At 37.3% G+C, this 19,451-nt stretch overlaps 1 protein-coding gene across 1 annotated transcript in view; it reads left to right on the top strand.

Moving 5' to 3' along the window:
* drd2a (dopamine receptor D2a) overlaps positions 1-19,451 on the top strand; it is a 44,968-nt gene that overhangs the window by 3,788 nt on the left and 21,729 nt on the right. The window contains exon 2 of the mRNA XM_068317608.1: positions 12,112-12,422. Within this exon, the coding sequence (XP_068173709.1) occupies positions 12,144-12,422 (279 nt within the window). The 5' untranslated portion in view covers positions 12,112-12,143. The remainder of the gene's footprint in view (positions 1-12,111; positions 12,423-19,451) is intronic.

Raw genomic sequence — 19,451 nt, 5'->3', positions numbered from 1 at the left:
TGTGTGCCATCTTCAAAATAAAAGCCTGTCTTGTTCTCAAGAGCCTTCCATTACATTTTGTTCAAGTGTGGGAGTCTTTTGTTTGGTGAACAAAACAAGCAGATCCTCCTCTCTGTGTGACCTTTTGGTCCTAGCTTTAATGAATTATTGTCTAATCACACACTTGCTTAGCAAATTCTAATCTCTTAAAAACACTGACAGAAAATAGTGGATGGTATCATAATAGCTATCAAGGTCTTCCAGTGAGCTATTTGGACATAGTGTCTACCCTTGAATGCTATAATCCTGCTGCGCTCATAATGGAGTGTGCATCACAGCAGTGTACATTGAGTGTAAATATGTATATCTCAGATGTATACACTTAAATCTCTAAAATAGAAAATGAGTTCACAAAACTGATTAAAAAAACAATACAATGAAATAAAATAAAATAAAATGACTTCTGTTTTGGCATGTTTTCTCAAATTACAGAAGATACTAGACAACATGTACATTTATTTAACCCTTATTCAGACGGTTCCCACTCGATATTTGCGTAAAATAAATGGTAAAATGTAGTAATCGTACTAGTATTTGAAGAATGATGTCACTTATAGTGTTGTAAGGTTATAAAGTGTTAGCATTATTAGTGTCACTTCAAGAAAGGACAAAAGGTCCTCCTACCAAAATGTTCAGGTGATTAAGTTTATTTATGACAAGGACCATGTCCAGAACAGAAAATATGCCTTGACCCAGATTAAGCTACCTGCACATAATTTCCATCTGTAATCCCCGACCACGTGAATGAGGGCATTCATACACAAACTACAACACACTGCATAAGAAACCTAGTACACACACAATCATACATTGAGAAATTAAAAAAAGGTGTCATGATTTTTAAAAAAAATATTGCTGACAAGATTGATGAGTTAAAATCAATTTAATAAACTCACACAAGAAAATATGGAAGTTGGCCGATTTTCCAGATTGACAGGGAGGTCATTCCATTACTTAAATGTTCTGTAAGCAGAAAAAAAAAGATGGCGCATATACAGAAAACAAATGATTAAACTGGAACATTAGAAAAGAAAATTAACGGAAACATTGATAATAATTTCTTAATTTGCAATATTCTCAGATTCAAATAATTGTACCAAAAAAACATAATAGTATTGTAACACCAGTTTATAAACCTAAAGTCTATTAGATGTTCCACGCCAAAGCAGTGCATTGCCATATATCATAAGAAAGCAACAGAAGAGGTTGGAGTATAAATTCATTGGAAGCACATATACACATCTACTTTACACATACTTCTGTTCTGACTGGATATTAAATATCTATCTCTTTTGTTAAATAAAAGTTATTTCTAGGACTTATCTTCATCATATGTTTCTTTTCCAACTGTCCAACAAAAGCATTTCATCTTTTGTTTGAGTTCTATTATGTCACAGTAGCTGCTGAACTACTTGTCCATTGCCTCAGTGGAGACACGTTAGAACTATTGCTAAAATAGCATCTGTCAAAATCAATTTCCATGTCCATTGTTGTTGTGGTTATAATTTATTCATTTTCCATAAGTGCTTGTCCTTAGGCAGACATTGGGAAAGCTGGTGGACACACTCTGAATGGGTTGACAGTTCATCACAGGGCAGGGATACAGAGACAAACGATGATTCACAGTCACAGTCACACCTATGTGTTCTGTACTGTTCAGTCACTGATTCATCTGTGTTACCTGTTCAAACCAGACACCACACAGGAAGACTGTGTGGTGTCACTGCCGACTTCTACAGAAGCCATTACAATAGTAAAAAATTTAAAAAAAAATAATCTGTAACTCGGCATAGATTGGTGATAACATGTATATTTTGTGTTGTGTTTACTGCTTTTAACCATCCAAATGTTTGCTGAACTGTCCTCACTGAGAAACGTATCAGTGACTGACGTAGCAGCTTCAAAACTATGACATCAGAAAAAGTGTCTGACTGAGAAAGTATTTAAATGCCTACTGATCGCAATTCATCTTCACCCATTTATTAAACTGCATGTCTACCTCCTGCACATGAATGAAGCAAAATTGGAGTTGCTTTAGAAGGGGGGGGGGGGGGGGGGATCATCACCTAGTGTTGCCACCTAGTTATTGTATCCTAACCCTGCCCTGCTCTCTAATAAAGATTCTATGAGAGTGTGTGAGGATTATTCTGTGGTGTGGGCAAAATGCAAGTGATATTAGAATCCGCTGTTTTCAGTGAATCTCTTGTGTGGCCAAGGCCACCAGCACCATCCAGGTCTGTGCAAGATATGCATAACCTCCCTGAGATGATTACGCAGTAATCAGTGTTGGATGATGGCCAAGAATATGTCTCATTTGCTTCTTTTTTATTCCTTCTAAAGAACTGTGGTTGCAGACAAATACAGTAGTGCTCTCACATTATCTGGAGAATACAAACTTTCCTTTTTGCAGGAAAAGTGTCTCTAGAAAAGGCTGGTACAGGGAAATAATTTTTAGGAATGTTGTGCGAATCAAATGTGTTTTATATGTGTAGTCAAGACTGTTTGTTCTGTCAGAGCTCCTTTACAATCTAATGAGAGCCTCATTAGATCAGGGTTTGTGTCCCTCCCCACTCATTTTCCTCCAGTGGACATATGGTTTTACCTTAAAGGCTTAGGTTGAGTAAGTAATGGTGAAAATCACCTCTCCAATAACCTTTATGTGTTTCTGTATCAATAACGTTAATGCACGGCCAGCATTTATGCCCAGAGGACTTTTGGTTTGTGGATTATGCCTCAGAATTGTTTATCTAGCCCTTTGTGTTCCTCTCTTCTCTCAGTGTGACTTGCCTTGAGGCTTTCTGTACGTTCCTCTGAATTTCATTTGTTGTCATCACTTGCCTCTGTGACATGTCCCTCACCAGTGGACTCTGAATTCCACTTCATTGCTCAAATAAATGGATCTGTTCTGTGTGTTATTTTTTAAATTTTGCAAGTCAAATCAGCTCTTATGGTGTTAGCATCCTGAAATAAAAAACAAAACAAAACTGCTTTTATGTTCTTGCCCCTCCTCCACATCCTCCTCCTCTTTATCCTCCTCCTCTTCTTCTTCCTCCTCTTGCTCATGACACTCAGTTGAAATATTAAATGTCTCAGATGTAAGTTTCCTGAAAATGAGATATTTTTATCTGTGTTGGTTCGAAGAGCATAAAAAATTGTGGCTTCTAAAGAATTTTTATCTTTCAGATGAAAAAAATAACAACAGACAACTGTGTTGATTATCATTCATTTACCATGCAATTGTTTTTATGTTAAATGCTAATTACCTTGTCTCATGCCAAACCAAACTGCCACATCTACAGACATTTGGAGGATGTCACAAGAAATTATTTTACGATAATGTGGGCAAAGAGAAAGGTAAAATGACTTCAACACAATGGTAATGATGCAGTAATTACTACTCTGAACGTGGAGATTTATTTTCAGCAGCATAAAAGTCAGCAGCAGCCACCACCTACTCAGCCAGTCTGTATGAAGCAGTCACACATGCGATAGCCACCCTCTTCACGCAACAAAAGGGAGATCTTTTCCAAGAAAAGGAATGCACAAGATAGTCATTGACTCTGCCAACATCAATGATTTTGACCTGGCAACTAAGAGGGCTGTGGCAGATAGAAAACTAATTAGGAAGGAGGCTATCGCAGAGTAGCATCAGACACTTTGATGGTATCGACAGAATGGTATCAGCTTGAGGTTTTGCTTTCCATATATTGTGCTTTATTGGGTCACAATGACGGAACTGTAATGTGTTGTGTTTGTGTTTGTGAAAGCACTTGATTCATATGTGCGTTTGATATGAAACTGTGGGGGTAAGTCTGTATTTATGTGTGCTCGATGCAATTTTACAATTGAATATTGAGATTTCAATATAGCAAAAATTCAGTATAACCAAAATGGTGATTAAATTGAGCCTATTGTGAGATTAATAGCCCAATTTATTGCAAGGTTTAACAAAAAATGACCAAATAACTACTGTGTGATTTCAATTGCATACTTAAACACCGTTATTGGGTTTTCTCTCTTTCAGTAAAACTATAATTGGCTCTCTCAAACGATAATATGACAGCTAGTAAATTAAAAACTACTGCTTTATATTTTTACAACTGTAGTATCCATGTTTGAAAAAAAAATTAGATGATTCAAACTCAATTTGCTGGTTCAGCAACCTGACAGTGATGTAATGAATCCCTCTTAGATATTTCAAACAATACTTTGTGTTATCAAATAACAAAGAGAACGCATTAGAAACAAAACCATGTAAGTGGATGTAGTTGGGTACAAGACTGATGCTCTCAATTCTGCTTCTTATCTTCTTTAGTTGGCTAACTCCAGGGATCTGGCCAGTATGCAGACAAAAACCTTGTCACTAAGGTGAAAATAGAGGATGGCCAGATAATGCCTGCTTTCATAGATCGCTGGTGGAGTCACCTGGGAATAAGAGCATGCAGTTAGATGTAAGACTGAGGGATTGTGGGTAGAATCTGAGGTCAGGCTATTTAAGGATTATATCCAGGACAGGTCAATCGCCTGCAGTTCAAAGGACACCTCGATGGCTACAGAACTGTTGAACCAATTTAATGATGGATACACTGCAGCTGTTTCTCTGTAGACCATTTCTTAAATAGCAATAATATTTTTTGTTAAAAAATAAATTTAGGGCCCCTGAGTAGGTTGGAAACAAAACTACATACAGGTTGTATGATCACCTGTCTTTGTTTGTAATAGGACACTGAGACTGAAGGCTAAAAGTCTCCCCTTAGAATTCTGCTTCTTTTAAGGTCATGATTCATGTTGCAGTAAATAAGTGAGTAAAACAGAGCATTGCACTTATAATGTGTAGCAGAGCTGGCTAATACAGGTATCACAGCGAAGAAGTACAGCGCTATTAGAAATAAATATGTACAGTACTTATTTGATGCCGTATATAAGACACATATTTTCACTTTTGAAAGGCACAAAGCTTTTACCTTTTTGACAAAATAATTCAAGAGCAACATGCTCATGCAGTGTTCATAAGTTTTTATAGAAGTTCACATTAAAACACCACTTTTGTGTACCTAAATCTATATGACTTGTTTTGATGACCCGGTTTTCAGTATTTCTGCTAAACAGAGCTCAAAAAGCCTTGGGTTTGTGCAACTCGTTGCAAGACACACTTCGTTAAAATGACTGAATCAAAAAGGACAGGACAGTAAACAAACATATATTTTAAATGTACCTGAAGGTTTTTGTTACTACATGCAAAGCATTTAGAAAATTTTGTATATTTTACACTTTAAACTTACATATATACATACGTACATGCTCATATATTGGTGAATGACCCTTACTATTATTTAGGTTGAAAAGTTCTTTTTTAATTAAATGTAAAGGTGTTTCATGATTTACTTTCCGTTTACTTTCAGGACTTGTCTCCAACACATAAAACACCTGAAAAAGTGTTAGATGATGAAGCCAAAATAATTCATGCACATACTGTTGTATTGTACCTTACAATCCTGACAAAACTTGGCGCAACAATTCTCTCATAATTTTAACTACAATAGTCCATCTGAGTTGTTTTTGGCATCACTTTGGCACTTTTTAAATTCACTGGCAGGTTCGTATAATCGAGCATGAAAAACACGTGCTGGCCTGCCTTAGGTTCTATCCGTGAAGTGAAAGCTCTCAGTCACATCCTGGTTATTTCATGTATCTGACTCTCAGTGTAGGAGGACTTCCTGAAGTAGCAGCTTATGGCCAGCTGCTCCTGTTTCCACTCATTTTCTTCTAAACTGAGAAAACAATGGAGGATTGCAACATCCCTTACAGGTGTCTGGCAGTGGCTGTTCAATATGTCCCCAGACAGTTGTGACTAAAACAATAGACGCAAATTGAAGAGTCATTTCCACAAAAGAGCAGAGAGAATGATTACCAATTACAGAGCTTCAAAAGATGACAAAGCAAAATGAACTTCAAAAATAATACCTAATGTGACACCATTAGCTCATCTTTATTTATGAAGCATAAGTTGTGAAAAGAACGCAGTTGTCCAAATCACAAAATTGCGGCAACTATTAAATTAAGACAAGTGACTATTGATTGGCAACAGTTAAAACTAGATTATCTAGAAAGGACAATTTGATCTCTGAAAAAATAAACTCTTGTTTTAAAATATTAATAATCAATAAATAAGTTTATGTGTGCAGCACTTATCAAATCCAACAATGCCCTATAACAATTAAACTATAAAGTCCAAGTCTAAGTCAAGGGTTGAAATTCATAGACAGCAACCAAAAACAGACAAACATCATAGAAAACGAGAGGTTCCTAGATTTTATACCAGAAACCCTCAGGCAGACAGCCAGAGATCAAGACAGATGGAAAAGGTATAACTAGAGGGTGATCAGATGGTCTAAGAAAGTTCTGGAATTTAATCAGACATGCAAAAACTGAGGTATGACTGGAGGCCATCAGACTGGAGGCTAACACGCTAAGATGTAAAGTGAAATCTATCTAGCTCTAAGCAAGCAACATGAGATTCAAGGGGAGAATCAGTGGTGTTAAGAAGCCCACTCACATGGCAAATTTCCAAGACACCTGCCATATTAACAGCCATCAGTCTAAAACTAGAAAAAAAAAATTACCTAGCCACATATTAAGGATAAACTGCTGTAGAAAAACAGATATGTCATCACATGAAGCGCATGGCAAGACAACAGAGCATCTGGCAAACAGTGAATGGGAATTGTATGGTGTGGACTGAAGAGTGAACAGGTGACAAAATGCACAGATTCGGTCAGGTCACGGCAGAGTGCTGACAGCAGGTGTGTAATTGGGTGTGACAGCCAGGCGATGGGGACAAGGACTGAAAATGTGAGGACATCTGGTGGAGTCTTTGAGAAAAACAGTGAATGATGCTGAGGAAGTGAGAATGTGAAATGAAAGGCTAGAATGTGATTGAGAGGCTGACTCAGATGAAAATCAATAATGCACAATCTCAGAACATGAATGAAATATAAAATTCTATCACCTACTAAGATATTAAATCTATTGCTTTGTTTATTATTTATTTATTGCTTTGAATTACTCCAGCATACATAGAAGCCATTACTTATCCTTGTTTTATAGCTACATTTCTGGTTCCCTTAGTGTTGATACACCTCCTGTAAATGATTTATACATTCCTAAAACAGTTGGAATAGTGGATAGGGAGATTTTTACAACATGTTATCTATGTATGGTACTGTCTCAAATAGGACTCTTCAGTTTGAAGATGTGGTTTACTTCTTTTTGTGTTTGCTATTTATTTCTGGGGTTATTGTTAGCCCAGTGCCATGAATTAATCTCACAGACAAAATCACACCAGACTAGGCGCAAGGCCAATTTCTCAGATATCAACTGTCTTAGAATTTAGCTCCTTTTGGCCAAGTTTCTTCGGGCATTTTCTATCCTTGAAATCTTACAAAAATGATCAGACACATTTTCAGAGGATATCACTGTCTTCCTTCCTTTGATAATACTGTTCTAAAATAATAATAACCATGGTTCTCAATCACTGGTCATGTCTGTGATCAAAATCAGCACTGGAATAATTTTGACTCAATCATGGATTTTTCAAATCAGTTCGTTATCTGTTTGGTGTTTTGGTCACTCAAAGTAGGACCTATTGCCATGTCAGCGATGAGACTCTATTCCCCAAATTTTCCCCTTACATTGAGAGTGCAGCACAGGTAGATTTACAGAAGTACATGTTTGGACAAACAGTTTACATTCTTCAAATGTAAATAGACATAACCCTTTCAAAACTTTAAATCTTGTATATCATCCTGGCTCCAGACTTTCCAATATTTTGCCTCACATCTGAACCATCTGACCCCCATTGTTATCCATCCCTCCATTTCCTTGAAGACCAGACAACCGTAATCTTCTCGCCTTCAGCCACTTTTTTACCTTGCGGGTCACTGGTGTTGCTGGAGCCTATGGGCGAGGGGCGGGATACACTCCAGACTTGTCACCAGTGCATTGTGGAGCCACGATTGTTATCTTTATATCCATATCCAAAACTCATTTCTGCTTTAGGTCGGTGTTTTTTGTCTCACAAACGAAAGTGTATTTCCATGTGTCTCCTTTAGTGTCTCTCCTGCTTCTCCTCACATTCCCCTCCTGTCCTCTCTTTTGATTGTGATATTTCTTTGGCAGCAGGCAGCAGTACATGAACAGGTCAAGCACTGCAGGGACTCAATAGCTTCCATAGGGCACTACATTAAAATAGGTTAGACTGTAATGTATATTACCATTTTGCTGGCATCCAATTGAAGACTCCATGAAGGCTCCTCTTCGTTGACCCTGACATCTCACTTACCTGTCGAGAAGGACATGAATATTATTAAAAACAGGCACAGGTCACAGAGGACACATTTAAAGAACAGAAGACACTGAATCCAGGAAAGAGCAGAGGTTTATAAGCAAGCAGCAACTATCAGGCCAGCAGTGACAATGATTTCAAGAACTGTAAGTAAGGAAGTAGAGCAGGCAAATAAATAAGGTTAGACAGCACAGGGCATCTGCAGGATACACACACAGTCTGGTGCCCCAGAGCAATGCTTCTGCATTCTTATGGTGCACTCTTCCTTCACATATTCCCTTGCTCTTTCTCTTTTTCTGCTCACATTTCTCTTTTCTGTGAACTGAACTCATTTTATGCTTTCCACTGGTAACTTTTGTCATTAATTTAAATACCTTCTGTTCTCAAAAAATGCTCAGTGCTCAAATTTTGATGCAGCAGTTTGCACTATGTCATTAACATACATATAGTATTTATACTGTTTACATGTGGTTTCAACACCTGGATGTTAATATGATATCCGTGCGCCTATTTAATTGATTTTTGTTTTTAAATATTTCATAATCAATGTAACAACATTCTAAAGTAAAAACATTAGACATACACTCCTATACTGTAATGACTTTTTCAGGTTTTTAGTCAAATCCACAGTTTAAATTATGTGTATACGATCTTTTTTGTTCAGTAATGTAATCATTGCAGTGACATTGAGGTATACTTTAGGTTATACAAAGCCAACCTTTATAAAATATTCACGAATTGCAAAGCAAGTCCGTCCTTTCCAAGTGCAGTATGTCCTTGAAAAAGAGAGACTGTTTGGACCTTCTGAAAAGGAATCTATATAGATTATTAAGCGTCATTGTTTGCTAAGGATAACTTGCATGTGTACTAAAAGTAACCCCGATAATCATGTTTAATCAGCATTTCAGTATATCACATCATCATCAGCATTGTTTTTCCAAGATTAAAAAGACCTAAAACAATTGCAAAGAAAGACATCAATGTAGAATATTGGTAGAGATGTTGATCCTGTTACAAATTCATGTAAACATGAATACATAAACATGTATTCATGAACACATAACATACACACATTGGGAAGTTTAAATCACTTTATAATACAATGGTTAAGGGGACAAGATCATTTTTTGTGATATATTTCTGTGAGGCAGCTGTACTGCACCGGTTGTGTAGATTACTTTCATCTCATTTAATCAAGTAGTTGATAACTCCAAATAAATATCATCCAGAAATGAAATGATGTGTCTGGTGTAGCGGAAGTGGTGAGATTTCCATCTTGCTGCAATCTTCTATAATCTTTTTAGCAAGTGGCAGGCTAGCAGGCTACTATATTGAGTGTATGTGCAATGTGTCGTGACTTCTAATTTTGACTTCTAAAATATGAATATGAACAGAGAAGGACAAAAATAGTACTTTAAATAAGGAAATGCTGCACTACATTAGTTTTTGAAGGAGTATGAAATTATAGCATACATAATATTTTCTTCATGAAATATTCACATGACCAAGTATTTGACATCAGTCTGGAAAAACAATTGGACATGTCCTTCAACCAAGAAGAGTGACTCAGGAAGTCAGTCTATAGGTCGATTAATTTTAACTCAATTTTATAAATATTAGTGTTGATAAGTTTTAGGTCGAAGAAGTAATTGTTTTATTCAGTTACTAATAGCATATGCCCACAGTGAATGACTTTTAAGTGAGCAAAACGTACTGATTTCATGCTATGCATGGACGCATTGTCTGCTCTCCCTCAGTTTTTTGCAGTTGTGGCCATGCTCAAAGACGTGAATAATGATGGCAAACACTCATAACCTTACATTCACAATAAGGTAAAGGCACAACATGAATAAAGGAAAAAGTAGGGGTAGGAAATTATATGCTGGTTTGTGGGGATGGAATTATATGCACAGATAAAATGGGTCAGAGGTAGATGGGGATTTAAAGTGTATTCTAGTCTGCAGGTGAAACAGCCTGAAAAACTAGAAACCCATTTAAGCTGTGAGTGGGAAACAAATGGAGTTTCAGAAAATGGAGAACGACATACATGTTAATCTAGAAGGGTGCTAAGAAAGTGCCTAAATAAACCTTGGTTTTGTATTAAGGCGTGCCTGTCTATTTTTCATTTTAATTTTAAAAAGATGTGATATATATGTACAATACACACACACACACACACACACACACACACACACACACACACACACACACACACACACACACACACACACACACACACACACACACACACACACACACACACACACACACACACACATACTGTATATATCAAAGCAACCAGTAAAGTGTTCTCTTTTTCAAGTACCCATTACACATTCTACATTCACACTAATGGAGCAGCCATAAAAATAAGTGTTACATCCAAGGCTATGCTATTGACCTGCATCCAGAGTGAACCAGCAACCACACCACTGATGAATAACCGGCTTCTGAACCACCAAACTGTAAACATCTTTAATCTACTTTTTTCCCCACCAGAACCACTAATTAAATATCTGTCTGTCCACGGCTCTACTTTACATTTGTATTGTCTTGCCTTTGACATGATGTTGTGTTTTTCTTGTTTACATATTTTCAACAAAATGACATTCATTGGAAACAACAATTGTTGTTTTTCAGTGCAAACCTGTTAACTGCAGCACCTAAACAGCATGCAAAAATATCCTATCCCAGGTATGTCTATACCACTAATCCATTTTACTGACAGAAAAGAAGTTATAGTCTCTTAAAATTGACTTTTTCATGTCAAAATATTGCAGGAAAAATAAATGTAATGACTATTTGACCTGCAATATAGGCAGGTCAAATAGTGAATTTGGCACCCCTGCTCTATAGAGTTTTATTCAACAAGGAGAGCTCTTGAACAAGGCTTTAACAAGTATTCCCCCAGACTTTTACTACCATGCACATGGGGGATATTTCTTAAATACCTTTCCGTCTGCATAGGGTTCTGTAGGCAACTGTGTCATCCAAGCAATGTAAAGTGTTGCACAAATCATTACTCAGTGGTTATGTGTCAACAAATGTGGCAATTTGTACTTTTAAAAGGCATTGAATAAGAAAGCTGCAAAGAAATCAAAATAAGATGGGTACGTTTTATATTTTGTCTTTACTGTTTTCACTATAATGGAAAAGTGGTGAAGAGCATTTGCTGGGCTGCTGACACACAGAATGTTTTAATGTGAATCACTATCTGAGCACAGCTGTTTGTTTGCAAGAAAACTCTGTACTTTTAAACACACTGTACTTTTAAAGTTCTAACAAAGACTTTAATTTTCCTGAAAACTCTTTTGAGATGAGCCCATTTTCCCAAAAATAATGAAAAAAAAAAGTTTATACTGGCTATGTTGTGCTGAAGGGACCTTGCATTTAAGTAGTTCCTGGCCACTTTCCAGCAGTTGCTTGAACTTCTGACAGTTCCTAATTAACTACTGAATGTCTTGATTTGAATTTAATTAAATAAGCCAGATTCTTTTCATTTGGCTGTAGTTTGGGAATATTGAAGAAGCCTTTCACATCACCATACGAACATTTGGATGGTATCCCTCTAATATGACATGATAATATGGTCGATAGACTACTGGGTGAAGACGGGAGTAAGAGATCCCATAGCTCTTTTTTCTCTATTTACTTGTAGCAAATGTTTACAAGTATGAAATTTCATTAAAACATGACATTTTTTTCTTTGTGTGTCTGCATGTTTACAGGTCCTGTTTTCGGCCTTCATCACTCACAGCTAATGGATGTTTTTACACAATATGCCTCCAATGACAGTCTCTACGATAACAGAACATGGAGCTTCAATGAAACTGATCGAGACCAGAAGCATCCTTACAACTACTATGCCATGCTGCTTACTCTGCTTATCTTTGTCATCGTCTTTGGCAACGTGCTGGTGTGCATGGCTGTGTCCAAAGAGAAAGCTCTACAGACCACCACCAACTACTTAATTGTCAGCCTTGCCGTTGCTGACCTTCTAGTGGCCACGCTGGTTATGCCCTGGGTTGTCTACTTAGAGGTAGGATGTCAAACATACATTTATGCTCTTTATACATGGTAGGAAAAAAGATGCTGACATGCCCTCTTTTCTATCTGTCCTAGTCTTGTGTCATTGACACAGCATTAAGGAAACAAAAGGAAGTGATTTGCAGAAATAAAAGGTTAAAATAATAGCAAGTATTTTATGTATACTGCAACTCTTTGCAAGGTAAAACATTATAAGCATATTCATTCTGGAGATACAAGTTTGACTTGTTCTGTGACTTAGCTTGCAAGTCAAATGATCTGATATTCAAACAGATTTTCCTCATTTAAAATAACAATCATTTTAATCCATTCCAGTCTTTTAAAAAACTCTAAATTCACAAAATTAGGAGGATTTTTTTTTTTTATCAACCAATAGGAATGCATACTTTACCTCTGCATAACTGATTACAGTATATGTACAGTCCCTGAAAAAAGTGTTGTTGCTTATACATTTTGTAGAAACAATAGAAGAACATACAAACTGCACAGAAATGACTCAAACCTTTCTGGAGCCTTCTTGCTGTGAGGCAACAGCTCTAACCACTGTGCCACCGAACCCATCCCAAATTATGTCTATTATGCCAAAATAATTTGCTTCACTGAAGAAAGATTGATCATTTACTGAACACAAAAAGTTCAGAATTTTGTAAGACAAAAGTCTTGTCACCTACAGTGAAAAATGTGAAAATTGAACAAATAACTTACTTCATATACAAAAATATGTTGCATGACATCAGTGAATTAAGTAGAGTTATGAGATTCATATATAAAATCATGTATGACCCATGATCTTGAAGGACTGCATCGGTGCGGTTTGAAAATGATTCATACATCTTATTGACATCAGGAACAGCGAAGAAAGCAGTCTTAAATGCCTTCCGCAGTTGATCAAGATTATTTTGTGTCATCCCCCATGCTTCCTCCTTCATTCTACCCCAGACATGCTCAATAATGTTCATATTCAGTGACTGGGCTGGCCTGTCCTGGAGCACCCTGACTTTCTTCATCTTGAGAATCTTGGATATAGAGGTGGAAGTATGCAATGGAGACCTATCCTGCTGAAAATTGACCCATTTTTATGGTTTGGAATGTAAGAAGTAGCTAATACTTCTTGATAATTTATACTATTGTTATCTCCTTCCACCCTTCAAATGTCACACCCCCATACTGGATATTTTCCCAAACTTTTTCTTTTTTACCACCAAACTTAAGGTCTGTGATATTTACGGCTGCTATAATGTAATTCAACTGAACATTCAACGGACAAATCCACATTCTACTACTTTTCCAGTGTCTATCCTTTTAGCAAGCTGTGAGCCTTGGCAAATGTCACACATTTTTTAAAATTATTTATTGTTCAGTGCTGGTTTCTGGGCACTGACTCAACCATGAAGGCCATTTCAAGACAGAATTCTACAAACTCTTCTGGTTGACAAAGGGACTTGAGGTGACCAGGCCTGGTGGAGCTCTACTGCAGTGGAAAGGGGCTGGCCTTGGATTTTTGAGCCAACAAACGGTCCTCGCGAGCAGTTGTCTTGCAGGGTCTTCCGAACCTGGGCTTGTCGAAAACATTTCCATTCAGATCTTTTTCTTACTCTTTGTACTTTACGTTGAGACACGTTGAATGTGCCAGCCACCTCAGGAGTGGATCTGGTCATCATCCTTGTGATAATCGACACTTTGAATGAATCTAAGTCATGTTTTCAGTGGTCAAGTTGCAGCTGATGTGAAGGTCTGGTGTTCTGGTTGCTTTTATACACACCCACTAATTGATTTATCAATTATTGATTGCAGATGAGGCTTTAATCTAGGATTGGGTGCATCGTATGACAAGGCAACAAGACTGGTCACGCCAAAATGGGACCTTTCTGAGTTAATTGAACTATCAATTTTTGAGTGAGGCAAATTTATGTTAAGACTTTATATTAGAGATCATTTTGGAGAGTTTTAACTTTCACATCTGGATTAATTAAATGTCAGGTTAAATGTTGTTTCTATAAAATGGATAGGTGACAAGATTTTTGTCAGGGACCTTAAGTTACGTTAACAATTATTGAGTATGAAAAGACATGCAAGATTCACAAGCGCAAATGAGCTCTGTCTTTACTCTGCAAAAGAGAACGAGATGCGGTCCCACCTAGTGCTGAACACATGGGAAAGAACGAGACGCAATCTCAGCTGATGTTGGGTTGGTGTCCTGAAGCACTGTTCGTATCTTTGATTTTGCTTGTGTGTCGAAGAAAAATATGTACAGCGCAACGGCTTGTATCTCAAAAATCTTGGTATATCGAGTTGATCATATCTCAAAGTACTGCTGTATTTTTTTTCTAAATAATTTGCCATGGCTCATATCAGACAGAGCATTTGACAACTGGCCCTCCGTCGATTAGACTTATCCACCTCTCCTCTAAAAAATGAGGACAGGTATTATTACATTATACAATTAATATTAGGTAGACAGTTACAGTATGTAGAAAAAGTTAAGTGTTATTTTGTGTCTGGATTAGCAATAATTTCAATAAATCTAAGTACAATTTTTGAATTTACTCGACCACATGGCACAGGATTTTAGTCTATAAAATGTTTTGTCTCCATTATGTTGGATTGCAAAACTAAAATTTCAGTAGAAGCAGGGCATACTGTAAATTCCCATAATATTTGGAGCCAGTAAAATTTTGGAAATGGCTTGAAGCAAACATAATGTCAGCAGCTGCATGTCGAAAGGATAATCAAGGGTGACTAAATGCTAAAATGTTCATATCAGCATTGCAAATGTATGCGATGTGGTGGTTTGAGGGTTTTGTTAAAGTTACACTCTGTGTCTGAGTTTAAAATATCATCAACTTCTATCCAGCATGAGATCAGATGTTTCTGAATAATTCTTCGTCAGTCCTGGTGCAAATTTTGTAATCATTGCCATGTTGGATAATGGTGACCTACTTCTTCTAAATCACCTAGGATGCATCAATGTCTGCTAAAACAGAAGAGAGGAGACTCATGTCCAGAATACAATCACCACCAGTACACCAAATCAATAGCAAAGCAGGGTGTGGGCATTTTGAGAAATATCTACTTGCTGTTTCCCATTTCTGTCTTCATGTTCCCTGGGTTATTTCTAAACCATCACGCTTTTGGTCATGATGCTTGAAATGCAATCTAAGACCACTGAGACTCTTATCTTCCTCTGTCTTTCACTGAGTCATTAAGATTATTCCATTGGTCAGGTTACGGTGTAGAAATCCATATGATCTCAGACTCATTACTTTTCTCTGTGCATGCATTTTTGTACATAAAACACAGCATCACGTGTAATAAATTACTCTTGCAATGCTGTTGCAATCACCAGCAGTGGGTCATACAGGTAAAAGAATGGGTTCTAGGTGGGTGGCTAGAACCCACCTAGCTTTGGCTGACTGGGTTGAGTTAGAGAGAAAGGAGAGTTTGCACAAAGATATACAGCAAAAAAAACTAAAGAAATGACAGAATTAATTTAGGAAAAAGCAGCATTTATTAAGTACGATGACCATAGGCTTGACATTAACAATAACAAGAATAAAAATATGTTCAGTTGATGACAAGTTGACAATTTGCAAAGACTTTGGAGAAAAGTCAATTTAGTAATGTAGATTAAAAGTGCATGGATATGTAAAAAAATGAGAAAAGCAGGATGAGACAGAATCAGAGTTAATATATTTTATTGATCACTAGAGGGAAATTCAAAGCTCACTTTCATCCCAGCAGTCCAAATCTCCAGGGGTCTAACTGGTGGCTATCCTCAGCTTGCCCTAACCATAAGCTTTACCAAAAAGTAAAACTTTATTTTATGAGAGCAGGTTTTCTGGAGAGTCTTGAACAATTCATAGGAGAGGAGCCTAATAACGGAATACTTATTTCCTGCTTCTGGAGACTCTTGGCTCCGCAAGTAATGCTGCATCATGGGAGCAGAACGTGTTAGTCAAGTGAAAGGGTCCAAAGAAACTCTTGAAGGAATGGTGGCACCTGACCAAAACGCCCTTTTACTTGAGAAGGAGGGTTTCTAGCTCTGCTCTGTTTGTGATTTTAGAGGCAGCCAGAGCAGAGACGAGAGATGTGATCTCTTCTGCTTGTTCTAGTCAGAACACCTGCCACAACATTCTGTTCTGAATCAGCTGGAAGTCTTTAAAGATTTATCAGAGTAGCATGATAAAAAACCATTCCAGCATTCCAGCCTGAAAGTAACATTTCCATATCTTTTTGACACTGTCATGGTCTGTTTTTAAATGTTTTTTTCTCCAAGTCTTTGCTGTCTCACCTTCCACTGTCTTTGTTTTCGCACCCTTTTTCCCCCAATTAGCTTCACCTGTCCCCAAATTAGTTTTCTGTGTATTTAGTTCATGTCCTTTCCCTGTGTCTTTGCAAGTTCACTGTATAACAAACCCTTTCTGTGTAGCCTCAAGCATTCTCCTTGTGAGTTATTTTGGAAGATATTCTTTGCTGTTTTGACTTTCATTTATACTTTTTTGTCTGCTCTATATAGGTTTTGTTTGTTTACTGTTGGTCTGCCTTTTCAATTGAAATTGTTTTTTTCCCTGTCCCATTATCTCCAATTATATTTACTTTTTAAAGTGTAACCTGAATGTTTCAATTAATCTACGTATCTATCTGTCTGTCCGTCCGTCCGTCTATCTATCGGTCTAATGTAATATATCTTATGTGTTGTTTAGTCATTGTAGAAATAATCAAAAAACATTCGTTTTTTTGTTTTTTGCTGCCAGATGACTTGTTTGTTTCAAAATATCTCAATTACGTCATGTCTCGCTTCTTGCTCTGTTGATGGGCAGGTTGCAGAGGGACCTTAATATCAATGGACAGTGGGGCAGTTTCACAAAGCAGGTTTAGTGGAAAACCTGGATAAGTTAACCCTGAAATCAGGGAAAACCAGGGTTTTCGCTTTCACCAAAGAAGGTAACTTAATCCGGAGTTAGAGCAGTAACCATGACCTGTTTCATGAAGCAAGGTAAACTGAACCTCTGGGTTTGTTACCGCAGTAACAGACTCTTTGAAGCTCACCTGGTTGGATCAGGTTTTATTCCACAAACCCAGGGTTTCTTCTGACTCCGCCCCCTTTCACAGCCGCTCACACCACTTTATTTACTTGTTCTTTCCAATAGAGTTTGATCGACATTTGGTTTTATAATATCTCCGTATTTTACAGCTATTTTAGATGCAAAATGGGCCTGTCCATTTGACGAGGAACCCATAGGTGGACTTGCAGCATTAATTTACAGAGTATTAAATATTTTTGTATCGCGTTCAAATGTCCCGTCATATCCAGACAATTCTCTTTATGATCGGTCCATCTCACACACACGCACACACACACACACACACATACACACACACACACACACACACACGCACACACACACACACACACACACACACACACACATACACACACATATACACACATACACAGCATAGTCCATCCTCGCATCTGCGGCAGCACTGTGTGTTGTGCTCCATTCAGTTTTTATTTTTTATTTGCGAACGGTAGTTTTTCTATACAATGTGGGAGATGCTCAGTGCGCCTCTCCTTGAAACTTTTATGCCAGTTTTTCTATTTCCCTGGAGATAAACCCATCAGACTCATCAAGAAGGAGTTCCAAATGATTGCAAGTGAAATATGTAGAAATCTGATAAATAAATGTATTTCAATTTAAATAAATTATATTCTCTTAATGACATTGTGCTGCCATCTCAAAATTGGATCAGTAACTTATATTTATTTCCTTTAGGATTTCCAAATGTAACCAGCTGCATAGATGGTACCCACATTCCCATCATACCCATGAAGGTACATGTAGAGTGACTACTGTTTCAACATGTTAAAGATCAGAGATTAACTAACATCTGTCCAGATCATGTGTGATGCTGAAAACTACATTTCTGATGTGAAGGTCTGGGTCGGTTCTTGACTCAAATATGTATGATGAGTCTTACCTGAGCAGCATACTGTAATGGGGTAAATAACCTAAAGATTTCCACAATAATTCACTTGTCTACATCTTTTAATCCATTCTAATGAATCCACTATACATTACAGGAGAGTTTGATGTTTTTTTTGTTGGGGGTCATGGGTTACCCATGCCAACCGAGGCTGCTGACCCTTTATTCTGATCCAGACACTCAAAAGAACTGCAACTGGGTTCACTTCAGGACGAGAGTCTGGGTGGAGATGACCATAGGTCTGCTAAAAGCCCATTTCCACTGCCTACGTCACATGAGGATGATTCCTGCTCTCCAGGACGGCAGAACAGTGACAGACACCATCTGCCAGAATCATTTCAGAGTCACCACCACCACCGCGGGCAATATAAACATACAATACACATTTGTTTTGGTTATCTTTATTTCCTACAAATACAATGTTAATTTTTGTAATGTTCAAATAGCGAACTTAATTCACCTGTGACCATCACCCACCTCTAACTTGTGCTCCAGTTTTTATATGTCCAGACCTGCCTCCTAATCTGGAGGTCCTAGTGAACCATTTCTATTTTCTGTGTTTTTTTAGAAAGTCATTTCTACAAAGTTCTTTAACAGAATACATGGGAATACATGAGGACAACATATGAATTGCATATGAATTCCACAGAATGAACCGCTGGTGGTCACTGAGCGTCTACGTATTTCACTGTGATAACCTGTGCAGTTGGGATCCGTCTGCTAATGTCCATGCTCTGTTAAAAAAGTATGAGAAGATGTTAATACTTCAGTAGATGCTAAATGTCACACTGTATTGAATGTTATGCAATGGGACTAGATCAATTGGTAACATAAAATATTAGAACAGGTTTGTTTTTTCAATTTCTTATTATTATTTTTTTCTTTTTATAAATTAGTAACTTCTGTGTTTATCATGTGACTAAAACAGACAGGAAATAAAACCTGGAATGCTTTAAAGCACTTACAGTATAAGTACTACAATGCCACAGATGTTGATGTAACAAGTAAATCAGTTTTGGCTATTACTTTATCA

Source organism: Antennarius striatus, chromosome 6, assembly GCF_040054535.1.
Source record: "Antennarius striatus isolate MH-2024 chromosome 6, ASM4005453v1, whole genome shotgun sequence".
NCBI lineage: Eukaryota > Metazoa > Chordata > Actinopteri > Lophiiformes > Antennariidae > Antennarius > Antennarius striatus.
The sequence above is the reverse complement of the archived record's forward strand: the minus strand, read 5'-3'. Positions and strand labels throughout refer to the sequence as shown.